Source organism: Ptychodera flava, chromosome 16, assembly GCF_041260155.1.
Source record: "Ptychodera flava strain L36383 chromosome 16, AS_Pfla_20210202, whole genome shotgun sequence".
NCBI classification, from domain to species: Eukaryota; Metazoa; Hemichordata; class Enteropneusta; family Ptychoderidae; genus Ptychodera; species Ptychodera flava.
In genome coordinates, this window is record NC_091943.1 from 1,598,359 (window position 1) to 1,625,968 (window position 27,610).

General features: G+C 37.3%; 1 protein-coding gene across 1 annotated transcript; it reads right to left on the reverse strand.

Annotated features, from left to right (window-relative positions):
- Window positions 1–8,918: 8,918 nt before the first annotated feature.
- On the reverse strand, window positions 8,919–26,431 carry LOC139152472 (protein SET-like). Its single transcript, XM_070725623.1, has 7 exons — window positions 26,271–26,431; window positions 18,525–18,706; window positions 18,183–18,305; window positions 17,277–17,390; window positions 16,064–16,228; window positions 15,135–15,287; window positions 8,919–10,488 (listed from the first exon to the last, which is right to left on the reverse strand). Exons 1-7 carry the CDS (start codon window positions 26,341–26,343, stop codon window positions 10,444–10,446), a joined length of 855 nt encoding a protein of 284 aa, XP_070581724.1. The 5' UTR covers window positions 26,344–26,431; the 3' UTR covers window positions 8,919–10,443.
- Between the last annotated feature and the right edge of the window lie 1,179 nt (window positions 26,432–27,610).

Consider the following 27,610-nt stretch of genomic DNA (forward strand, 5'->3'; position numbering starts at 1 on the left):
GTATTTAGAAGTCAAAATCTGTTCAATTCGCGGGATACATTTTTGTTACAATGTAATCATTATTTAATTACGTCGGACTCCCTCTGCTGTCTTGGTTGGCGCCACTAAATGTCATTGCGCATGTCTGCACCAAATTGAAAATAGAAATAGCCTGCATTTCCTATTTTCAATTTACGCCAGCCTGATAATAAACTGGACAGGGCGATTGGCCGCTTTCTGCCGCGCAGTAGTACCAATATGCTTATTTCGAAATGATAAATTTATATTGCGAATAGAAAATAGAAATAGGGTATATTTCAATATGCGACAGATTGTAGCTAACCACTATTATCAACGAAAAATCTATTTTCAAATTCCTTTACATCTCGTTGCGATAAACAGATTGGCCGCGTTTTGTCACGGATTATGCACCCATTGTGATATCAGAATTTTATTACAAACAGAAATCCTAGCATTACTAGCGTAGCAGAAAGGAGTGTACACGGATTCTGAAACAGACCTGGTATTATCATCACAACACGCGAAGAACTTCATGAAGAAGTTGCGACAGCTGAAACGGAAGTTTGCCCGTCGATACAGAAGGAACTACGACTTAGTTGCTCCGAGCAAAATGAGCTACCCCAATGATCAACGTTATGAAAATCTCACTCAGTAGAAAAAATGTACCCATCTTTTTAAAAGCATGGTCCTGTATATGTAATCTGCTGTCAGCTCCGATCAAACGAACGAGCGCGAATAGGGTCAAGCCCATACGTGATAACTGATTATGAGTTGACCATATTGAATATTACATTTGTAAAGTGCAGATGAAGGAATAAACGCAATAGGCACGATATTATAGTTACTCTGCGAATTTTCAACAAAAGATTTCATAAATCACATCACCTGGACGTGATTGGTCCGTCCGAAACGACTACTTGACTTATTGAATTTAAAGTTGGTTCCATTGTCATGAAATGTATGAAAAATATGATTTCATCTTCCTTTTTGTTTTATTCAAGATAAACGATTAAATGCGTGCCCATTATCACGATTAAAAAAATCGAAATTACAAATCGAAAATGTCAAAACACGTGTTTTAGAATATTGTATATCAAGTACAGCATCAGAAGGGGTGGACCGGACACAACTTGTCACGGATAGATAATAATAGCCGCAGCATTAAATGACAGATTGCCCCTTTGTGTGCAAATTACGGCGTTATCTTTCAACTTCCTGTGTGGCCAACGCCGGACAAGTATACACTCTCTGCATCTCAGATAATGTGGATTGGCCGAACGAGCTTTCGTATACGTATGTTTGTAAACTTCGCACACGCGATCCGAAAACAGACGACAACATTTATTGCCTACAGCTAATGTCATTCATGCAATGATCATGCTTCCTTCGCTTTGTCTATTTTTGTTGTTTTGTGAAAGATTTATTCAAAAATGAAGTGCTGTTTGTCACAACTTTTTCACGGTTCACTGTTTCAGGTCGAGGGTTTTAGTCTTGCTTCTTTCCGACAAATGAATACAGATCACTCAAGTACGGTTTACAGTAATACTGCTGCACCCGGGCCACATCCGGGATATATTTTGCTTACACTGCAGTTGCCACCCAAATATCTTTGTATCAACAGTTGGTCAGGACAAGTCCTCGCACTTGCATCATGACATGGACAGAAATAAGTATCAGTAGATACATGATAACAGTTTCCTTTCTCAAAAGCTCCAAAGGCTTGCAGTGAATTTCTCTGTAAACCATCGGTAATTCGTAGTGGAATTCATACTTTACCAACGAATACATGCAAAGCGAAAAAAATCATGACAAGTTGCGCCCACCCCATCTGATGCTGTGATACCTGATATACCATTTTCTAAAACACATGTTTTGACATTTCCGATTTGTAATTTCGATTAATTTAATCGCAATAACGCGCACCCCCCCCCCCCCCATAGTTTAACTGGAATGAAACAGAAGGGAGATGCAAGATATCCAACTGTTCGTAGATTTTAAGACAACGGCACACCGAGCTTAAATTCAATGAGTAAAGTCGTCGCTTTGCTTGACCAATCACGTCCAGGTGATGTAAAATCTGAAAGCTGTGGTTGATAATTCTCAGAGTAACTGTAACATAGTGTAAATGCGTTTATTTCTTCTACACTCTGCAAATGTAATATGCAATAGGGTCAACTCATAATCGGTTCTCGCATATGAGTTTGAACCCATTAGTTTGACCCGAAGCGCGCGCCCTTTATCGTTCGTTTGATCGGATCTATCTAAACAGGCCTGAATACTGTTACATTTGTAAAGTGGAGAAGGCATAAACGCAATAGGCACGATATTATAGTTACTGTGCGAATTTTCAACAAAAGATTTCAGACTTCACAACACCCACCTGGACGTGATTGGACCGTCCACAACGATTACTTGACTTATTTAAAGTTGGTTCCATTGTCTTGTGGAAAGTGGGCATGCGATACCAGTATCTTTCATCTCACTTCTGTTTTATTCAAGATAAGCGATTAAAGGCTTGCGCATTATTAAGATTATGGAAAATATCAAGACACTTTTTTAGAATATGGTATATCAATAATCAGAAGGGGTGGACCGGACGCAACTTGTCACGGAGTGCTAATAATTACCACGGCATTACTTTACAATAAATGACAGATTGTCCCTTTGTGTGCAAATTACGGGGTTATCGTTCAACTTCCTGTGTTGCCAACATCGGACAAGTAAACTCTCTGCATCTCAGATAATCCGTGTGGATCATGGCTTGGCCGAACGAGCTTATTCAAGATAAACGATTAAAGGCTTGCGAATAATAACCATTAAAATAACCGAAATTACAAATCGAAAATATCAAAACACGTACTGCATTCCCTTTTAGAAACAAGAGACTTTCGAAAGTCACCATTTAGTACTTTGGGAGCAAATCAATTTCCTACTATTTTTCAATCCGTAGACGTAGTCTCTCGCACATAAACTTACAGGAATGGGGAATTCGCAAGCGCAGACGGCGAGAGCTGGGAAAACACAAGGCTCGTACCTTCGGCACTCGCGGTAATGCCTGCGGCATTCCCAGCTCACGAATTCGGTACTACGCTTGCGAACACCACCCCGCACATCAATAATAGATAATTTAAAAGAAAAAAGTGTGACTGAATGGAATTATTTATTATCTACCAATTTGCCATTATTACACCCAAAATTTAAGAAATTAAAAGTTTATTTTATGGAATATTTTAACCTTCCACTATTGTCAATTTTCAGTAACATCTTTAGTCATAAATTTCTCGTACTTTTGAAAAAAAAATTTTGGTAGGTCACTTTGCTCAGTTTTTCACAATTTGGCAAAATGGAGCCAGGAATTCACAAATTGCATACTATCTCATGATCGTCAATTTGTGTGCTCTTCAGCAGGTCCCTTTGACCTGGCAAGAGTTGGATTAACTCGAGTCACCTTAGACTGACAAATCCAAAAAATCTACTGATGAATCAATTTAAGAACTTGCCTTATAGGAACATGGCTCTACAAACTGCTGATATAACAGGTTGTGTCGAACATCTGTGAGTAGAACTGCCCTATGCATGTTTCTTTCTTCTTTGCCTGCATCCCTAGTAAGTATGCGGTACTATGGTAATTTTTTTTTGTGGGGGGGGGGGGCTTGAAAAAATTTTGATCACATAGACGTGACTTGAAAATTTTTGAGGATACTGAGGGGAGATCTACAAATAAGATTTCAATCGCGATTCCTACAGCCCCCTCCCCCAACCGTTCTTTGTGAACGCAGTCTTAACTTGCCGACGTAATGTTTATATTTAGGGGTGGACCATTTGATATGCTGGGGGGTCTGGAAAATTCCCAACAGATACAAGAGAAAAAAAAAATCTGCATTAGATGACTTATGAAAAAAAAAACTGGCAAGCTAATGTGGAAGAATAAAAAAATCTATCACAGTATCAGCAAGAACCTTTTGGGATGTAACTTTTTCATTTCCGTGCACCCTTCTTGTCTTTCAAAAAGCCTCTTGAAATTAATTTTCAGTTACATATGGCTTTTTGAATTGTTCACTGATTTTAGATAAGTGAACACACTCTGTAGATACATGCATATCATCTCTTGTGTGTTGACCGATAAATAATTTTGTTCTCTGGTATGATTGCGACATGGACAGATTGCACTGACAAGTCAAATGACAGAATTTCAGAAGATGTTAAAACAAACTGTCATCGTCAATTATTATAATCCGTGGCACATTTCGGCCAACCAATAAACCAATTTGCATTTTCAAAAAAGAAAATCAAAACGGAACTAATTTTCAATTTTCAAATGGTTTTATCATCTTGATTATTAACTTTTAGGCCTATTTCTAAATTTAAAATCTTTGGGCTGAGATTGAAATATAAGAAACAGGTATGTATACTGTATATGTATAGGTGTGTATACTGAGTATGGCACTTTGCGGCCATTCAAATTTCCCTCTGACAAACTCTTTTTCCGACAATGCACATTTCCGGTTTTTTTTCAATTTCCAATATACCAAATATCCAATTTTCCCAATTTATTTGGGGCGTGGCCCAGTATCTTTTCATTACTATGGCGGAAATAACTGTATCAAATTGGAATTAAGGTGTAACATTTATCTCAGTGTGACCAAATATACTGGGAGAGGGCTTGGTTATGATAATTCGCACAAGATACTTTTAAAAATTAGCGAGAATGAGGGACTGGTCAGTTCCTTCGGCCTAGGAGGCCGGTGGATTCATGGAGTCATCCTGTTTTTTACTTTGGTGATGGGGTCACGTATTTTGAAATGCCCAATTGGGGTCAGTGTGTTTTTAAATTTCGATGCGGGCTCATACTTGCCTAAAATACATCAAATGCATCGTGCAAGCCATGAATTTCATCGTTCAGTTTCATTTTCGGCGCGCCCTTCGGGCGCCTGACTTTAATGATAATAAGACATATTTTTCAGAGCCCCATCCTAGTGCAAAACTTATATATATCAGACATACATATATCTGAAATATGTTGTTTGAAAATTTTTGGCGCGCCCTTAGGGCGCATTTCTTTAAAATATCAAACAATATTTTTCAGCATGCCCTTCAGCTGCATGACTTTCATACATCAGATATATATATATATATATATATATATATATATATATATATATATATATATATATATATATATATATATATATATCAGAGATATCTGGATGTTTAATATTTTTCGGCGCGCCCTTCAGGCGCAGTAAATTAATATATCAGAGATATATGTCAGAAATATCTTGATGTCTGTAAATTGAAAGTCTGTTTTGCAAAGTGTACTAATCATTATGAAATCTGCAGTTCATATGAAAAGCATGACAAGTTCCTGATACTTTTCTGTTTCCTCTATGAGAATTCAGTATTAGAAAGCAACATGCACTAATATTTCACAATCACATTTTTCTTACAACAGTTCTGGACATCTGGTTATGCATAAAAAGAGTGGGGTACATTCACAGTTCATTCAAAATACTGTATTCAAACTTCAGAATTGACACGGTAAAAAAACATCCAGTGGAACATGTGGGGAAAAAATGCCCCCCCCCCCAAATCTTCCAGACCCCCCAGGATATCAAATGGTCCACCCCTTATGTAGAAGTACTATTATCCTCACAAAAAGAGAGTGACCCCTCTCTCCGGTTTTTACCAGCCCATCCCTGTTGGAACACGATTTCTGTCCCCGCGAAAAAAAGATTCAAATATGCTTCCCTGTATTGTATTTATCAAGTGAATACTTGTTCAATCGACCTGTGGAAGTACTCATTGCTTTCTACTACACTTGACAGTCACTTTTCTCAACAGAGTCAGTTCTATTCTATTTTTTACCCGGAAGCAGTCTATTTCATAAAATTCTGGAAATGTTCAATATTTTTTAGCTTGCTTTCCCTAGATGTGGTATTATAATAATATCTGAACAGTAGCATCATTTGATGGGGCTTTTAAGCACCGTGTGTTGGCGACAGACTGCACGATGCCCGTGTTGCCGCATTCGACTTTGGAAACTAGTATAAGACTTGAGCCAATAAATTTTATTATCAGAACCAATTTTGCACTACACGTCTGGAAAGAATAAACATTCACCAAGTTTTCTGGCTGTATTCGTCAGTATTTGAAAGCAACGGAAAAATCTCTGACGATTGCTTCATCCCCGTTCCCAGCACAGATATGGACCCAAGGCTAAAGTGTGTACAGCTTTATAAATCTTTTAAACAGAAAAGGCACGTAGCAGGGGTATACTTTCCAACCAAGGCAAGGCGCGAGCCGCACGACAGAAGCCCAAACACCACGGCCAACCAAGGCTACAATTATTGCAGCTAACTTTCTTACAGTCCCTCGCTATAATAGGTACGCAGTTCTTCAGTATCAAGAAGTGATTCCACTCGGCTCAACTGTTGAGGGCGCTTCCATGGTCTTGGATGTGGGGAGTCCGGCGGAGGATTTCATTGTATTTCACTTATAAGATGATGAACAAAACTGAGGATTTTATCACAAAGTTTTCAAGCCTTGTAAGACTTGAAGGAGAAGAATGCATCCTGAATGCATTCATATGATGATCTTTGTAATTAAACAGCTAATTATTTGGTTTTTTTTTGTTTTAAGACAAGACGCATTGTAATTTTAATGCATTCACAGTTATGTCGATTTGTTTTATTTGTGACTATGTGGAAATAAATTTATCTTTTTCAAAAAAAAAAAGTCAGACAGAGGTGGCACTGCTGGCATACAAGACGCATCGCCATGGCGACAGCTGCGCCTATGCATCCCTGTGATTGTTACTGTTAGCACGACCTGGGTCAGTACTAAATTAGTATTTAGTTTTAATTTTGTGCATGGCTGTTCAGAAAAACCATGCTATTTAAACTGTAGCGCTGCTTCTACTTTCTATGAAAAACAGTGTTTTCACCATGTCAACACCTAACATCGGTTTCAATAAATTTATTAGAAGACATGACTTAAATGGAGCTACATCTGATGCAATTGAAGTGATCTCCTGCACTCAGATTTTCCGGTCAAACAAATTCCTAGGAGCAGAGCAGGAATGAGTTGGTGGAATAATCAAGAATGTAGGAAAAGACCTCAGAGATAAATTTTACAACAGTCTGAACACAGACTGGTCTTCGGGCAGAAAGGAAAGAAAAACTAAAAAGGAGGAACCACTTGGGAAGAGATTCGTAATACCTCGTGATAAGACCTGCGGGCAATATACCCGTACGTTCCGTCTATTAAAGATTGAGTACCCACCTGAAACCGGAAGCCGGTGTCCGAGACTGGCTGCAGAATTCGATTAATGAAAAACGGCCCGGATGATAGTGGTATATCGCTAGTGGCAACAAATGTCTTGAAGACGATGATCAAGGAAGTCAGCTTGGTTTAACTTGGATATTATTACAACTTAGCGGTTAAAATTTGACTGAAAACGGACTCTAGCTACAATTACATTTATTTATAGACAGTAGGTCTCCCTTCTTGTCTATGGTGTATGTAAGGTTAGGCTAAACAGGATAATGCATAACTTGTAAGTGGCCAGAGAAAGTCTTCTGTAGCTTTAAATTTCAATGATTTTTTTCACTATTTGTTTTATATGTCAACTGTAAGTTCTAGCTCTATTTCCAAAAGTGCACTGAAACCATTACAATTCAGCTTGTCAACACAGCATATACATGTATGAAGTACAGTGTTACAGTTGTATTCAGTCCGGACAAAAATTCATTCGTCATTTCAAATGAACGGCATACTTTATAGAGCGATGACAGTCATGTTCCCAATCTTTGCAAATTCGTAGCAAAGACAGAGTTTTCCATCAGGATTCATTGACTAAATTGCGGAATGTTTGCACAAAACAAACAACCAGACTTCACTGATAAGAATTTCACACAAAATGGGAAGACCAAAAGCTTGACAAGGTTTGACAAACACCAATTTCCTTTTATTTCAAATATCAAGAATATGTCCTGTTCTAGAAATGATGGAAAAAAGCAGAAAATCCTTTAAGTTTCTGATGGGTATAAGGAACCATTCATGAGAACTCGTCACTAAATAAACAACCAAAAATTGACCATTCCCCGAGAATTTTACATGAAACTTTTGATGTTGATGTACTTCCAAATTTGTGATTACTTGAAGTCAAAGCTAGAAAGAGACAAGTCTTGTAAAACTACTTAAAATATGCTTTTGGTATCACTGACACATGTTGGCACTTGTCTTACAAATGCCAAACCCTGTAATGAGGAACTTCATTTGCTATGTACGATATGACCATGGCACGGACATGCGACTAAATGTGACAGCCATGCTTTGGTTTTGGAACTATTCTTCCAAATGAATGACATGAAATGGTGCTTGGGCTACTTTATACAAAATAAAGGTTTAGAAAAATCCTCCAAAGGGTGAAGTGAATGAGAGTGACCCTGTGACTCACATGACATGGCATTATACACAGTGATTGGCTGATCAATTTATGTTAATCATTCATTTGCATGTAGACATGCAAATTTAAGGTTGTAATGTCACATGACTTCCTTCTCTTCAGTATATCTTTTTATGGCAAAAGTACATAAAATGTTGTAGAACATTTTTTTTTTAATGGGAGTAAGCAATATGGATTTCCTTTGTCTATAGCCTATTAAAGCAATATCCACAATACTAGCGAAGACTTGCCCTTAATTTCTAACATATTAACTCCCAAAGTGCATGTAAACAGGTCCACAATCCCCATTGGTACAATGGGTATAGACCAAACAATGGTGTAAAGGATAATTTTTTTCTGATTCCCCTTCACTGCTCTAAAAAGTAGCCAGAGAATCTGGTATAACTAAGCACCAGTCATTACAGTTTGCGAATGAAAATTTCCATAAAAAAGAAAAATTCCAGAGACAGTATTTTCAAAACCCATTTTTTTTTTTTTTATTTGAACTATCACTGGTATAGGAAATGAGCCATGCCTTAACACATCTGGCCGGAACAGAATTTGTCCAGGAAAATATTACATAACAGATATCATTGCCTTGACACTTACAAAACTCTTTTCAGGTACAAATGTTAAAATGGCTACCTCACCGCATTTTAATTTTCAGGCTGATTAATTCTCACTTTAAGATCACAAAATTACTGTCTCAACAGAAAGGTCTTACTTGAATCTATTTAAAAGGTATATTTGAGGGAAAATTTTCAAAATGGCGAATGACTTGACGAGCACAACGAATGAGGGTTATGTGAAACAGGAAGTGTGACATATTGTAAACACAATGGAAAATGTTGAGGTTCATTTTGAGGGAGTTTAAAAAACGACAGACCTTCAAATTGTAAAACAAAAAACTTATACACTGCTCTAAAAGGCTGCTATTTTTCTTTGTGGAAAAGTGGCAAAAATACTGTTGGTTTGTCTTCAGTCTCACAACACAAACTGGACACGAGAGTGAGACGTTTACAATAGTTAGTCGGTTGGCACTATGTGCCATTACATGACCAGAGGCAGCAATAACAGCAGGAAATTCATGTTGGAAAGATAAAACGTTGCAGACGGACACAGGTGTCATGCTATGGGAACACGAAACCTGAGAACATGGATTTTGATTACACTATCAACAGGGAAAAAATCCAAATTGGACAATTGTGGCACTACTGACAACTGATATAAGTGTGAATCTGCCCTCAATACAAGACACTTTTGCCTTAACAAAAGAACCATATGATGGGTTCAGAATCCCATTCTAAATATCCGCTAGATTGTGTTCTATAGAGGGACACATCTCATTATCTTATCGACAAAATAAGAGAGAAAATAAGCTGGTGAATGAATGAACAATTGAAAAATTTTTTTGAGGTGTCAATTTCTGACAATTCTGAAGTGATTAATGTTATGCTGTACAATGTATGAATATTAACATTGACCTTTCAGAGATTACAACCAATCTCCCCTGTTCCATATGGTGTAGGCTGGACCAATCCCATTGAGCTTGCAAGTTGGACCGTGCCACTGAAAAGACTTGTAGGTATGGCCAATATCTCTCAAAAGTCTATAAATCATTTGGGCAGTGTGTGCATCAACAATGTTTTTTTTTTTTAAAAAGAAAATTAGTAATCAGGAATGTACTTTTCAGATTTTGATACACTATAATCTTGTCTGCTCACAAAAGCATTACTCTATGTACATAATCTTCCCATCCCCCCTTTTTCACTACCAATGGACTGGTCCAACTTGATGCAAACCAATGGGGATGCTCCAGGGAGTTCAGTGAAGCTGGGATGGACGAATGAAATGGCTGCTGAGGGGGAATGATAGGCGAGAGATACCAGTGCATAGATGAAGTAAAAAAATACTACAAAAGATACATATATGGTTGATGTGTGTCTTTTTTGTTGTCTTTTTTTATGCTGAATTGTAATTGAAAAGTGATCATCAATTTAGGCCTCATCTTCATCTTCTCCTTCGTCTTCTTCTCCTTCACCCTAAAAAAGAAAAGATTAAAAGAAAAGATTACAAAATAATATTTATTTCCATTTCACTGCAGCAGTTTGCACTTTGGAATGAGCATAACTTGCTTGCCATCTTTTTGTAAATATGTGAGGATCAGGAAAATCCATTGTGTCAGCATCAATAGAAAACAAATACCTCTTCACTTACACAACTCCATACGCCATGGAGCAGTTTATAGAGTATCATTATTTTTCAAGCGAACAAGTAACATAAGCTTCCGATGATCAGAGTGGGCAAGCACAATAGCATACTTTGTAAAATGCACAGGTTGGTAGAAACAGGTAAACCACCATACATACACACATACATACATCCATCCATGCATGCATACATACAGGCATGCAAATGATATGCAAATGAGACTGACTCACACTGATACCTCTCTTTGGTATATATACATATACCAAATGTGAGCTAAAAATGACAGCAATCATCTTTGATAATTATGCAATGTGCTTTCCATGAATTCTATTTAACAACTGTGTACAAATATTTAAAACAAACTAATACTGTACTAGTAGGTAGCAAAAAGAGTGATATGTAGCAAAAATGCCACAGAAAACACAGGTGGCATTATTTAAATCTCCAAATACTATAAAAATACTGCAATTATACTGTGTCGCTCAAATTTGATCAGAATTGGTACATACCAAAGATCAACAATAAGTGTTGTTTCTACTTCAGTGCAGGAAAATTATACGTGATGTTATGACAATTCAGTATTGGCGCTAGGAATTTTTTCATTGTAGCCACAGTCTGTTAGTATGGCTAAATGATCAAATTTTTTTTAGCCACAAGCAATTTTTATTAGCCACACCCAACAAATCAATTTCACATACAAATTGCACAAACACTATTTTCAATAACGTTTGTACTTTATTATCCAAATGTTGGGCCAGGGCTGTTGTACATACACTTTAATTCCTCGACAGATAAACTGCTGAGCACATTTTCTGCCAATTTTATAGTTGCAGATAATAGTGACCAGGAGCACAGTAAAACTCCAGGTCCTTTGTGAAAGTTGTCTGTCCTTCAATGTAAAAAAAATATGTATTAAACAAATATTGGTCGTAACTTCCTTTCAGATCTTTATTTTATGAATGCTGGTGAATAAATTGACCCCTCTCTTTATAGACAGGGACAAACAAACTTTTGTTTATTTTTAACTTTTATTGTGACACAAAAAACAAATATGTCTACTAGAGTTTTTGGAACAAAACTTGCACAACATGTCATGAAAAAATCATCGAAGTCTAATAATTGGCCATAATTGTTCCTCTGTTTTATTTTTTACAAGATTTAAAAACTGCTGTATATACCGTTATCTGGTGATCTTCACAAAATTATAGTGATTGCCTGACTGTGCAAAGCATTTTCCAAAAAGTATCAAAGAAAACTATTGGTTTTAAAAATTGCTTAGGTTTTAAGACTTAAGGTTTTGAAAATAAATGAAATTCGCAAAGTCAGTGAAAAATCAAAAGAGCAGTTCGACAAATTTATGATCAACCGACTCATCTGTAAGCTCACATTTATACTTCCATGCACAGACAAAAACCTTGCTGTAATTTGTTCGACCATGGTCTAGGACCGTGGTTCGTCTGTCTTTGTTCTTTTCATGGTGGTTTTCTTATTTCCTTATTTTTAGCTACTATAGACTATAGTCTATAAAAGCTATTGGGATGGGTATCCGTCCGGCGTCCGTTGTCAGTCTGTATGTATGTATGTATGTATGTATGTATGTATGTATGTCCGTTTGTGAGGCGTCCGTTCACTCAAATATCTGAGAACCGCAGTACTTACTGATTTGATATTTGTTGTGTAGATGAAAAATATGATTTTGAGAAACTATTTTTTTCAATTTTTTGATATTGTTGAAAATAGGCAAATTAATGCCAAAAAAGGTGTTTTTGGTAAAAAATCTTCTTCTTCATAACCGCTGGTCAGACAGCTTTGTTATTTGGTATACAGGTCCCTAGGGTAACCCAACTTCGATTTGTAAAATTGTGATGAAATATGCAAATCTGTATTTTTAAGGAATTTTTTTGTCATTTTTGGTCAAAATTTGACTTACATTGTATGTAATTCTTGTACTGTATAAACCCTATCAATTCACCCAGAAAAAAATAATTAATATGATTTTAAATAATTGAATTAATTAGGAAATCATCAAAGCCAAAATAATTTTAGTGTAGGATTATCAGAAAGTTCAACTTTTTTTGACAGTTCATAGTGAAATGCTTACCATCTTGGAGGATTAAAACATGTAAAGGCAACTTTCCTGAATCCCAACTTTGACATATTCTGAACCGTCATTTATTGTGCCCTGTATGTTATCTAAAAGAAATTGCTCAAAATAGTCAATAGAGATAGAGATAGAGATAGAGAAAGTTCTAATTTCCATTTATGGTTGACTTGGTAAGGATAAAATAAAATTACTTTTTGAGGAAAAAAATAGAGTGGTCAATTAAAAGAGTGGTCAAAGTGATAGGGTTTTTATGGTAAAGCTGGGCTGTATAAAGATTCCTCATGTGCTATTTATAGCAATTATGCAATCTGTGTAAACAGTGCAATGAAAGTGTAACATGAATGCTTTTGATGACCTTGAACTTCTTAAGTTTCAAACCTTTGTCTCTTCAGTGTGCTTTCTCTGAGTATGTACAGTCTCAACTTATTAAACAGAACTCACAATGTTAATCAAAGATATCCACCTTCTTCATCAATACATGTGTCACAAAAGGTTATTCTCTACATAACTCAACAGAGCTCTGTCAACTGTTGAGTTGCTTGTTCTTTCAAAACCGCTGGTCAGACAGCTTTAATATTTAGTTTACTTGTCCGTAGGATGACCTTAGTGAGATAATTTCATACAGTCAGGAAATACTTAATTTTGTATCCATGTCTATAGTAGCTTCAGGGACTTTGCCCTATGTTTTGTAAATTAGAAGCTATTTAAAACCTAGTTACTTCCCAGCTGAGAACAATCAATAAACTCTTTGTAGTTTGCAACCGTAGCTGCCCGCAAGCCGCATCGCATCGTACCGTGCATTCGTAACACATTTGCATTGTTTGGGTGTCTCGAAACTACCCAAACCGTACATGGACCCAGGGTATACAAACTGGGGATCTTGAAACTTTTTCGCGCATGCTCATTTTCGCCCTGGGTAAAGTCCAACGCCATCACTTCAGTCTCATGCTCAAGAACTCTGCCGTCGATCATCGGTCGTCGACGTACAACAGAGCAACGAATTATTTTGTTCAAAGGCTAGATATTTGAATGACTGAATGAATGACTGAATATTTCGATAATTTGACTGATCTAAGGGTTATTTTGATTCGTTAAAAGTGACAGAACCGGCGTGATTAACGATGATGCACGCTGTTTTGAATACGCGTTGTGCTGCTATGCTGGCGTGAACTCAAATTACCCTTCACGCTTGCACCCTGACGCGACGTACGTCATGTACGTGGTTAAATGTTTCGTACGATGCTTGCAGCATTTATGCTGAAAATTTTGATAGCGGAAAATAACGTACACTTATTTGTAAAAACGACTAGTTGTTAGTATAGTAGGCTACATAAATAATCCAGTACATATTTTGGATCGATCACAATAAACACCCGAATGTCGAAATTCGTGGTCCTTCGGGAAAACAGTCGGTCTGGGATCGCAGGACTGACCGACGTGACTTTCGAAGACGTCTGGGTCAATGATCCCAACACGGCATCCGTTCACGAGCTTTCGCCACGCGTGGCGAAGGCGTAGCAATTTTTTTTCGCCACAACGGACATTTTTTCGCTATTTGCAACTGTGGCGAACGTTAGTGCGAACCCTGCAATTTCTGCACAGTACAACCAGAAAAACAACAAGAAATATTTAAACCAGAAAAACAAGAATGACAAAAGTAAATAAGGTCTGGAACTTTAGGTACTGAAGGTCAACTTTAGCAACATGCATAGCAGAGAATCTTTCAACCATGGATGTACAAAAATAGACATCCATGGTTTCAGCAGGTCTGTTAATATGTCGCAGTTCATAAACAATGACAGGAAATGACCAATTAGCTGTTTCAGTTACTGCTACCACTCCCAAACATAATAGGTACCCTGCATACAAATAGGTTAAAAGTATCCTCTTATTCAGATGTGTGGGCTGATTCAGTTACTGCAACCACTCCTGCACATTTGCAGGATTTCCCTTTTTCTTACCTCATTTGCACATTTTTGACACTGACCTTTCATTTGAACAAATTCACATCTCAACCCCTGCATCTACCTGTACACCAAATACTGAGACGGTAGCTTTGGTGGTATGGGAGCCTTTGTGTGTGACGGACATACATCCGCACATACATACCCTCATACATACATACAGACGTACAGACGCAACCAACTCATCATATAAGCTCTTTTTGGTATTTATATATAAAACCAAATATGAGCTAAAAAGAAACATTCAACAGTCTATCATTGGAAACCTAGAGTTTACCATTGGTCTGTCAAGTCTGAGTATTAGATATAGCTTGTTGCAGTGAGTGTTATGTTGTTTGATTCCACAGATACAATTGCTGGCAAAATAGTCAACTCTGTGCAGAGCACAAAATGAGAAATTTCAGCTCACCTCCTCTGCATCATCGTCCTCATCCTCAAGCTCCCCATCCAAATCCTCCTCCTCCTCTCCACTCTCCCCCTCATCATACTCTTCATCAATGTCTTCCAAATCTTGCCCCCCCTCGTCACTGTCTCCCTCACCCTCTACCTCTACATCAGGAACCTGTCGAGAAAAAAAAACATCTTTATAACTCCTCTCTAAATGCTAAGCATTGGTGTCAGTGGCCCTTAAAATGGAAAACCCAAACTGGCCCAGCTATGGTAACACATTACTGCAGGTCATTCTGTGTATGCATAAAATACCATAGACTGGTTACTGGAAAAGAATTCTATTGATATTAAATATTCATGAATTATAATATGCCAAAACAAGGCTTTGACATTTATTCAGAAAGAACATTATCCAGTTGAATTTGTCAACAATGAGGGCGCTATTCAAAATCATGAAATTGCAGTACAAACAAAGACATGAGTTATGAAAAACTGAAAGGGTTTAGGTTATTCTTAGTTTCTGAGAAAAAAGATCTCAGTTACAAATTGATTAACCCTTTCAATGCTGTAATTTTTCCCACTAAAATTCTAGCGCAACATTTTTCCTATTTTTTTATTTTTCTGTACTTTTTTGATAATTTTGGACCAAATTGGCATTTACTCTGACTAAAATTTTTAAACAAAATTTTGGAAAAAAATGAAAAAAATTGTCTTGATCTGAAACAATTGTTTGGGTTATATTGTATACAGTGGATAAAAATTTACTTTGGCACTCAAAGGGTTACTGTACCAGGAAAGTACCAACGGTAAAATACAGTCTTCACAACGCTCAATTTGGTTTGATTATTTAGCATGTCAAAATTTGAATGAAAAGACACACGACACACAGACTGATAGACTAACACTTTACACCAAACACACAAAACGTAGATCCATGGGTCACCTTACCAGGAAATACTGGAGTGGATTTGGCCAGATATCATCTTTAATAACTTCGCCTAGTTCATCAGCCCCTGCATCCACATGGTCTGTAAACCAACAAAAGAAACTTTCCGGTTCTTCGTGAAGCCTCTTCCTTCCTTTAATTTGTTGTGAATTCCTTTTTGTTAAATCCTGGACAGCAGTGGGAAAAACAATACCAATAAAGGATTAGCACTTGCTGACATCTCCGATGCAATGGTGAAACAGCATCCATCACAGCTGTGGATCACAAACAAGGCGCCCTCTGACAGCTAGGGTTCTTCACTGACATTCACTGTACTATGTCAAGAGTATCACTTGAGGGTGGTATACGAAAAAATATAAGAACTGAAATTTCTTTGTCTGAGTGATAATTCCTGGTTTTGCTTTTCGTCTTACATAACCTTTCTGTTGTATTCAAAGAAACACTGTCACATACCACACTAAAATCAAAACCCACTAGGATTTTTGTGACTTTAATAAATATCATTATTTTTGCTTTCACACGAGGAAAATATTCCAATGTTACTAAAAAGGTCCATGTAAGGAAAACAACTGTCTAGTTTCATTTTTCACGCACCAAGATTTTCTGGCAAACAGATAATTTCTGAAGAGGACAATAAGAAAGCTCCATCATGCTGGTTAAGGGGGAACCTTTACTATAGAAATAACGGGCGACGCGCTGACCATTAACGTTTATTTATGGGCAAGGGCAAGAGGAAAGCAAAAAATTAATGGGTGAGGCTTGCTGAGCCCGTTTATTTGGCTTTCCTCGAGCCCGCGCCCATAAATAAATGTCAATGGTCAGTGCGGAGTCTGTTATTTCCATTATATTATCAACGAACCGGAGAAAACTGTCAAAATTTGCGAAAATTTTTGGAGTGAACGACAACTGGGCCCCAGAACTTAGCAATACGCGATGCACTGTCACGCACGCTGTAAAATATTGGCAAATCTGGAAATATTTTCAGAAAAAAGTTTCTCAACCTGGACCACAAGTGCTTCATTTTATTTTTTGATTGATTATGATTTACGTTTGAGCTGTAAAGTTACTATACTTTGAGTTCTTAATCTTATTATTCATATTCACGGGCATATAAACAGACCATTACTGTGTATTTGTGGTCAGTCACGTGGTTCAGCACGACCAATCAAAATGCGACAGGCAGGGCATGGTAATATAATCTGAATTCCCACATACCTTTCCTGGTTTCCACCTGATGGGTGTGGACTTGGATGACGGATCCCCTGTGTCGTTTAAGTGAAACTCCTTAGATATGATGTCGTTTTCAAAGTATGGATTGGGCTCAAAATGCTGACGAGAGTAAAACCAAAAGTACACATTGTTAAATGAAACTGTGAGATGTGCAGTGGGAAGTATTTTGGTGCTGAGTGATCTGTTGAATTGTGTTCTCTAGAATAGAGATATCAGATGTAAACATGCTGTAAGTATCATGGCATGAACACAAGGCTAGATGTTGCAACTTCCCGAACCAAACTGTCATTTTCTCAAACATGTAGTGAGCCACGAAAAGACAGTATTTTAAACATCGGTGACTGTTATTTGAGTGAAATTTACAAGATTTGGTAACCCGTTTCCTGCTAGACTGTATCACTTCCCTATTTGTCAAGTCAGTGAAAAAGTAGCCTAGAATTCTATTCATCCGCTTGCCTCCGTAGCTCCGGCCCACTCCCGGAGTATTGAGGTGCGGAGGCAAGCGGATGAATAGGATTCTAGGCTAGTGAAAAAGCAGTACGGAGCCAAATCTATACGCATTTTCACCAACTTGGTGTGGTATGTTGTGACAGCTTTAGCAAGTAAAATCATGTTTACAGTATATCTGTTTTCAAGGGCCGTCAAATGTGAAGTCTTTCTTAAAATGAAACTTAGAAGTTATTATGCTTCACTAGTTTTAGCAAACTTGACCTGATGTTGAAATCTGAACTTGGCAGAGTGAGGGTTAAATATACCTTGTGAGTGTTTTCTTGCTGTTTGTGCAGCACCTTCAAATTGCTACTTATAATATGGAAGAGTCTGACATATGACATATAACGATATCAGATAACAATGTAGTTTCTTGATGAGACTGTACATCTTGACACTTACAAAGTTAATTTTGTATCCTGATTTAATATCTTCAAATTCTTCCACTTCTACTTTGGTCAAAAAATGAAGTGCTTCTTCATCTTCCTCATCTAGTAACGCAGAAACCTGAGGATGATTGACAAACTGAACAACAAAATTGTCAAGGAGAACAAAGATGAAGTTTTTTATCAAATTGGAGAAATTACAGAAAATTAATAAGCATTAGCCTTTTTTGTGTGTGAAAATTAATACATACACAGTAGTCACATACAGTGTGGGGTCTGATTGGCTATGACAGATCACATGACTATTATAGACACACTGACTGGTTCAATATGATGATGCGACATTTGAAAAGGATACAGCTGTGTACCAAAATTTTGGAATCTTCTTAATAAGTTCTGCTCTCTTCTCAAAGTACGGCTTCCTTGATTTATTATATTTCTGTTCAACTCTTAAAATTTCTTCACTGGCTTTCTCGTTGAGGGCGTCTATTTGGTTCTGAACTTCATCTATCTGTTCTATAGCTTCTTGCTGCTCTTTGTCTGGAAGGGAAGGGACATGCATAGCAAAGAATTAGAAGGAAAGTAATACCGCCCTCTATGGCAAGATTATCAAACATCCACATACATGCAAATTGCTGCCTTTGAGAGCATACATGCCTGTGCTGAAGATTAAAAGGTTATGTCACCATGTGTCTGTTCCTCTACCGACATACCGATGACTTTCTTTATAGCTGAAGCATGCTTGACAAAAATTCTCTAAAGCAAATGTTGTGAATTATTGGGAATTAGCTTGACTATTTCTAATGATATCCACATTGTGACTCTGCATTCAATGAAACGCTCAACTGACAATCACTATTTGTGAAGCATTTTCAATAAATCATTCATTTGATAGCCTACACTTCCGATATGCCAGTCTCATAAAGAATGTAATTCTCATGATAAACTTGCATGGCCTTGGCAGAGAGACCTAAATGACAAGACGATATCAACTGTGATTTGGTGTAGGAAATACTGCTTTGGTCCAATAATGTCGAGAATAGACGATGAATTTTAATGTAATTTAAAATGTTTAAACATAAAAAAGTGACTTTTTGTCCCCGTAGGAAGGAGACTGACGATGGAGCTCATACACCAAGGTTGATGTTGGTGTATATTAAGTATGGGTCTTTATTACCAGCAAACAGAACAATCTTGAAATTTCAATTTCAGTGTGCATTGAGACTCTTCAAAAACAAAAACCTTGGAAATTCACATAAAATCTACAACATGGGACGTTATGACTATCTCATACTCCATTGTGAGTTTCCGAAATGAATGAATCATCATGTCAACTCAAGGTGGAGATAACCAATGCAACAAAGTCCTTGATGTCAAGGTCAGTAAGGTAGAGAAGAAATGACAATCAGGTCTCAAGGTCAGAATCATGAATTTCAAATTACACATACAAAATAGAAATATATTGAAGCACATGTATTCCAAGGTTTTTTGTTCATTGATAGGCATTGAGATACTCGTGTGAACAATCATACAAACCACTGCAACAGGCTTTGTGGATAATATTAGATTTCATTTATTGGTAACTTTGAAGTTGGAAAGTGTGATTTCAAATTACTTGAGAACATTGTCTCTATGGATGAATATAAACAACTGTTTACAATTCTTAATGTTGGGTCAAAGTTGTTTTAATATCTTTTCATGAATGTTTCTTCAGATGTATGTTTACACAAGGTGTTGCAAGGTAGATAAAGATACCTTGACTTGACCGACCTGCTAACATTATAACGTGTGCACAGAAAACAAAGTGAAATGTGTGCCCAACATCACTACGCCTTTTTAAATTACCGTTCAAGACTTGATGTTTTAAAATCAAAATCTGTCATTGTTTGGAAAGATTGATCAATCAATATTTGCTGGTGAACGTTGGAAGTCAGCATGTTCTCAGAGTTTCCATGTTGACAGAGTCATCATATCTTTTCACTTCTCAAAAATTTGGCCGCATCTCTCACACAATAGGAATGGGTTTGCATCTCATCCTCATCCATCTCAATCTACACTGGCAGTTTCAAGTGTTCCATGGAGGATTTAATAGTTACAGAGATTGTACCCCCTCTTGTAATAAGTTGTAGGATTTATAAGATCAAGGGATTATTGATTGGGGTTAAAATCCTTGTCTTTGTTTATTATCAGGGAGCCTCATGATTGGTTGTTGTTCCATGGGACTAATCCCACCCCTTCAGTGTTTGACTGGTGGGGGCATACACGTAGCTTGTGAAATTTCGGAATCCCCACAATCATACAACTTAGATGCAATACTGGGAGTCAGCCTTTATTTGCCATGTTTGCAATAAAAAGTGAATGAGAAAATATTGGAATGAGCGGTATACATGGGGAAAATATGTCTGTCAGATCACATATATAGGTCCTGTGTAGTTCTGAAAAGTGACCCTACTGTTGTGACTTGCTGCATGTCAGAATTACTACTGCACAGAAATATTATAGTTTTTCCATGGCGGTTATGAGCTTAAAGGCGGAGCCTCCCTTTAAAAGGACTCGAAGCTATGGCAGCATTCATTGTGTAAGTGGACACCAAACAGGCAACACGCGGGGCACACGCTCCAGAAAATGCCACTTTTTAGTTTTTTCCGGCCGTAAAAACGCAGACAGACTGCCAAGCGGTCAGCGCAAAGTTGCTGCCGATCGAACTCTGTGGTTATATTCAAAGTCTAACGCCACTGGAAGACAATTTTTTAGGAAATTCAAGCATTTGTGGTGGGGAATCAATGACTGTTGGCGATTTGAACCGACCGTCCATCAAACGCTTGTATAAACTCTGTTTGCAGGATTAGCAAAAGGTGACAAAGGGTTGAGATCAGTTTGTGTAATTAATGTCATAGAAATCAAACATCGTACTGGCCAAGTGTTTGACTGGGAGGAGAACTCCACTAATGCAAGAACCTGGGATTGAAAAGTGTGGCTTTAAAAGAAGTCCCCCCCCAATCTTATTTACAAGAGACGTACAATAAGAAACCTGCAGTACTTTTGGAGGTATCATGTTTACACTATGCTTTACACATTTCAAAACAACACTTATCTACATTGAAGTAAACCATTGTTCTGTTATTAACACACTTACACTTGTCCTTTATTATGTCATCCATCCTATTGTGACAGCAATTATCCTCCTCAAGTAAAATTTGCATTACATTGATAAAATAATCTTCAACCAATTCTGGGCCAGTTAACACAAATACTGCACAAATTCCTGCAGTATCTTGTACTTGTCCCCTTTCCAGTTACACTGGCCCCAAGCCATACTCATCTCATTCATATACTGTGTTTATTTTTCTGAATTACGCAAATGGCAACAATCTCATGAAAGTGTTATTGTGGATATAATGCAGCTCACCATGAAGTGATTGAAATGAGATTTTGTTTATTTTCAGACTGGGTACATAAACACAAAATCACTTAAAAATTCAAGGACTGTCAAAACTTTTTTGAAGTTTTAAACACCATTTTCAGGGTACAATTTTTACAACATATGATTTTTAAATGTTATTTCTGTGATATCATAATCAGCCATTTTATAATTTTCAAAACCAGTGGGTGGTTTAATTTTCCAGAACCTTCCGAGTTATCAGTTTCATTTTCAAGGACTTTCTAAGAGGCTTTGAAATTCAAGGACTGTCAAGGAGCTACGGATCATATAACATAGCAAGTCTTCTATATAGTGTCTATGGTGTCAGCGGGTTGCCTCCCTAAATTGCTTCAGCCCTGTTCTATTGTTGTAAGGGGAAAACTTTGCAACTAAGCATTGCCTGTGAATTCAGCAGAATTTACTAAGCATTATTGCTTGCTACTCTACATTATTGGCAAGAATACAAGATAATTTCATGGAATATGTTTGGTTTACTGGTGTTTTCATTTTAAACAAGAACCATTCCATTGCAGCTGATGAGAGGAGAGTGCAATACTGCCCTCCTGAGTCATGTGTCACAGGCTAGAAAGTGTTCTCCTAGCCTCAATAAATTTGCAAATTGCAAATATTGGTATATAGCTGATACTCCACATCATTTTATGAAATTCCTACACTGATTCAAAAGATTTGGATGAAACCATGAACATGGTAGCAAATGCAATTTGAAGTGATCTGCACAATGCAAAATTATTGATCGGGGACAAACATTATACATTAATTCTATATTTTGCAAAGATGTGTTTCTGTTTGTTAACTTAAAAATAGTGCAGAAAACTACAAGGTTATGCTAACTGCTTGTACATTTCCAACTGCCTATACATTTCTAAGCAGAAAATTATAAATTGAATCTGTAAGGCAGTGTGCCCTGCTAGTACCCTGTGACCGAGAGTTTACCAATTTTGCATAAGTCTCAATATCACTCGTATGCTTGTATGACAAGGTTGAAGTGACCATTACTTTTCATGTGAGGCAACACCAGAATACTGCAGTATGCATAATTTCTGATAAAACTTGTAGTCCAAACTGTGCAACTAAGTCCATTTCATTTCACAACTCATCAAGTCCAATGTTCTCCGTCTTCAAAATCAGAGGGGTGATCAATTTACATAACAACACACAATTTACATATTCTTTTGTTTGAAGATATATGTTTTTGATTGGTTATTAACATAATAGATTACTAAAAACCATGAGTTGGCCTATCTCTCAAAATCCTCGTGAAGAACCCTAAAATCTATGTGTATTTGGTGAATATGGATATTTATTTTTGAAATACCACAATTATTATTGCTACTGTTTGTGGTTTGGTACTTGAATTTGTAATAAATTTGGAGATGTCATGGATGAAAAAGAGACAAAGCAAAATTCACCTCGGTGAAAAGAGAATTATCATATAAAGTATACTACATTTTGGAGAGATGTTAACTGATTTTGATCTCTGAGAGATTTTTTCCCAGAATTCAGTGGTCAAATATTGACCTAGTTTCAAACACGCCCTTCAAACCAGTTATCAGTCATCTTGACCTCACTGGCTGAATAGAGAACGCAAACGATGTCTTCACCTATTGGGTAAACTTAGCTATTTCTATAGACTACTTTACATCATCCCATACTGATGCAGGTAATATAAAGTGTGTCTCATGAACAACACCCCTTCAGCAGCAATAGCATGTCAATATCGACTAGGGTGGTTCCATAAACTACCTTGGACACCTGCATTATGCTATCCCTGACCTCTCTTAGTTTGCTTTGATGATTATGGTCAGCTGTTAGTGAAATCCTATAATTTTTTCAAGACCACTTTGGTGTTGGAATAGGTGCATGTGTGTGTTTGCCTGGAGGGGTTCAATATTTTCCTTCTTCATGCATGCCCTGTATATTTACAAGTTATCACATAGATATTACCAGTATCAATTTTGGCAATCTGGAGTACAGTGGGCTTACTTGATTTCACATAAAATGTGATTGTAACAGGCTTTGGATGAGCAAAGACCATTCCTCTTCTACAATTTAATCTGGTGAACCAACTCTAAGTACTCACTAGGTAATCTTTAAACTCAGACTGTCATCTTGCATTCTCACTTTTTGACCTCTCTGCCCTACACAAAGGTCCATCCACTCTTTACCGAACAGTTGGGATACACTAACATCTGTCAGTGAAAGGGTTTAAGAGGGATCCCTACTTGTTGATGTGGAAGATAGCTCATTCTGTGTGAGCAAAAATAACTTCTGAGGAAATTTACTCAAATCCTGAATCATACATCTACAGTAACTGTCCTATTGCTATGATAAAAAGTGACACCTTAGTGATTTTGGCGAGGGTTTGAGTGCACAGGTTAAAGGGGTTCAGAAGCCTGGTACCATTTGTCCTGGCCTCTGATATGATTGATTTAGGAGAACCTGGTAACACAAATGGAGAAATCCCAGTTAAATATAATGAAAGCACTGTGTATTTCGGTTACTCTGGGAAGTTTTGCTCTTTACCTTCTGCTCTTCTTAATTCCCCTGGCATCTTTTTATTACAGTCTAGAAGCAAAATCACAGCAAATCATGAAAATTAGTGGTAGTTTCCCATCTGGTAGCTATTCAGCGGATGTCAAATTGAACACTTATCTTGATATCTTGACCCCTGTCACCCCTGATATAATGGGATCACCCACTATCATTGAAAACATCACACGTAGTCATACTAATGGTCTGGGGTCATCATCAATAAGATTATGAAGCGTGTAATTCCAAGAACACAAGTTAGTTTCTTGGAAGTTGGACAATTTTTGATTTTGTAAAAGAGACAATTTTACAGTAGAAATGCAGAACTACTTTGTTTAGGCTTGAGTGTCTGTTTAACCCTAGTCTAAATTTCTACATTATCACCTTCAGAAATGGCAAATATAAGTAATACCTTGCCCATAACAATTGAAAGTACAGCATATTTGTAAAATGCACTTGAGAGAGAAAATATGGAACTTGAGAGAGAAAATATTGGAACAGATTTTTATAGTTGAGTATGGCTGGAGGGCCATTAACAACACAATGAATCAGTCACATGTATCATTGCCACAACAGATTTCTTTATCAGTGCTAATATTAATATCCTAGATTAACCTGAAACCTATCTTTTCTTAACATCCTGCACATTACCTTTCAAAATTTGTTCCAATAATGGTTTAAAATGCATGTGTATCAGAACAGTACAACCATGATTATAGACCTAAATTTGAAATTTTTGATAGTTATGCCTGTATTGCCTCAATTGCTTGGTACTGTTGGCTTTTAGTAGCAGACTGAAGTACAGACATTCTCATTATTCTTTAAAGTTTCCTTGCCTGGTCAAGGATTAAAAGCCATTGCCATGGAGACTGACTGTCAACTGTGGCAACGAGGTTCCCTCTCTAACTTCGTCAACTCCCAGGAGAGACTGAGTGCAAGTGGTGAACTTATCACTTCTCATCTGAGGAACTGCACCATTGAAAAGGATGACAAGGAGCTGTCCTCGGAATGTCAACATTCGCTATCTGAAGACACCAAGTGTGCAACTGAGGTACCTTGCACTGTCAAGCATGTTTTCTCCTTCAGAACAAATTGACTCGGAGGAACACACAAACATTTAAACTTAATATTTCTCTGATAATCACTTCCACAGGAAACATGAACTTGTGTATGAACATGAACTTTCATATTCATGATCGTACACTGGCAAGTTGTACAATGTCTTTCATCTTTCATGACTTTGTGAAATGTATGAAGAAAATTACATCATGAGCATTGAATAATTTTCAGTTGCACATGGAATTGATACAATAAACATGCTTTAAGAAACAGTTGTAATCTCTCACGAATAAAATGTAAAATGAAATGACAGAAAACCATAAAATAACATGGTAAATTTCTTCTCATTGAACGGAGAGGAAAAAGAAGCCGTCAAAACATGCTGCGTTTAGTTATACAAAACGTTTTCACATTGACATTTGCTATGAGTAAGAAAGTCACGCATGGTACGCCGGGTCATTTCTCACATTGGCAAGTGTCTCATTATCACAATGGTCCATGAATGGTGCATGGTGAGGACCCACTGCACTGGCTAACTGTGTAAATTGAAACTACTCGAGAGGCAATCCTAAAGCTGTGGTGCAATGAAGATATCTTCACATGGGAGTACCGCACCTCAGGAACTACATGCTTGAGGGATAGCGTTGAAATGAAAAGTTTTGATTCTGTCGTACTCGAAGTGGGTAAACAAAGAAAATGGCGGGGTTTATTCAAACACGCTCCCAGTATACAAAGGCTACGGTAGCCCTATATGATGCTTATCGTAAACTCGTAGGACGATAAATCGCAGCCAAACGAATATCGGACCAAATTTCGTCACGTTTAAAGGTATGAAACGCTCTACAGCGTCGAAGGCACCATTTACTTCAAAATTTCAACTTCCCAATACCTCTTTTCACACACGTTGATATTTTCAGCGTCCTTCAAGAGGCCCATGCCACAATAGAACGCGACCATTACTCCCGATGTCACTTCCTGTTTCCTCGAGATTGCATCTAACACTGGTCACGGTACAATCGTCATACCGTGCACTCCGGCTATTAGAAAATCAGCGGTCACTACTTTGCGGCTTACCTGCGAGTTCTTCGGCATTTTCGCCGTTATTTTTCGTTTCTTCTTTACGAACTTTGGCCGGCGGAGAAGACATGTTGGATTCACGAGGTGCTCGTCTAGCTGGGCATGCGCCAAAATTAGATGAGTGCGCATGCTCGAGACAATTACCGCCACAATACTAGTGACTTGTGGGAGAATAGGAAACCACAACACGTGGAGGGAGGGTGGTTCGCGAACAGGGTACACCGTAATTGTTGTAATTGTCAGTGATTAAATGGCACAGCCGCATTGCCCAATTGTCAGAATAGCACAAAATGTAAATTTGAAGAGTTTTAGAGGAAAACATTTTTACAGAGTGTAAAGACAGTCTTTAAAAACAATATGCGATTTTCAAACAGATTACCTTTTCCTTCTTTCACTTTGCCGAGTATTTTTAAAGTGGAACCATAGACCCTAAAAGGGTCTATAGTGGAACTACAGAATCATTTATAACCGAAACAATTTATACTGACTGGAAAACTTTGTTTCTTCACTCTAAACAGACCAAGTTACAGAGTAGAAATAAAAAACTTTCATGTTGCAATTTCTTATGAGTAGACTCCATGAAATATTACAAGACTATAGTATTCTAGAAATACCATTTTGTGAGCAATAACTTTCATGCAGTTCTATTGAAATTAATTGCAACACATTAATGGGAGACATTTTGCAACTAATTGAACTGTAAAGAAATGTCACAGAAGAAGTGACAAAACTTAAGTCAGAGGTTTCTCAGTCGTAGAACTTTCCTTATCTCTCTATTTAGTGCCTGTTACTTTACTTACGTAATTCTCAATACCTTAAACACCATTTTGCCAACTATTTAATAGTGAGTCATACGAGTCTCAGGCTGTTGACCATATTTTCAAGATGGCGGATTTCTACAGATAAAACAGATAAGATCAGAGAATTCAAAGTAAAGTTTAAGTTTATACAGGAATTTGACACCAGAAATAAATAAAAAGATTAAAGAGTGTCACTATTTCACGAACAACTTTTTTACCATGAAAACAATTGTATTTGCGAAAAAAGTATTTATCAGATCACAATCTCAAAACTCTTACTGCAGTGAAAAGATTACTTTTTACCAATAATGCAGTTTGACCCCTTTGGACTAGACAGCCAGAATTCATTGCAGAAAAGATATTCCTCTGAAAAAATTGATATTATGAGATAAACATATACTGATAGCAAATGAAATTTGGAAATTCAGTGGCCATTACCTTAGTAGTAATCTGATTAAAATCAGATGTAGAGTACGGCGACGTCTTCTCATGCGTACGCGCTATTCTCTGTCGCCTCAGCGAGAGAATACCGCGTAC

Bases quoted from the DNA above. Each gene is read 5' to 3' on its own strand.
- LOC139152472 (XM_070725623.1), bottom strand. From the start codon at position 26,343: ATGTCTTCTCCGCCGGCCAAAGTTCGTAAAGAAGAAACGAAAAATAAC. The intron at 17,391-18,182 runs GTAAGTGTCAAG...TACTCTCGTCAG, and splicing joins CAGGATACAAAATTAACTTT to CATTTTGAGCCCAATCCATA. The intron at 10,489-15,134 runs GTGAGCTGAAAT...TTTCTTTTTTAG, and splicing joins AGGACGATGATGCAGAGGAG to GGTGAAGGAGAAGAAGACGA.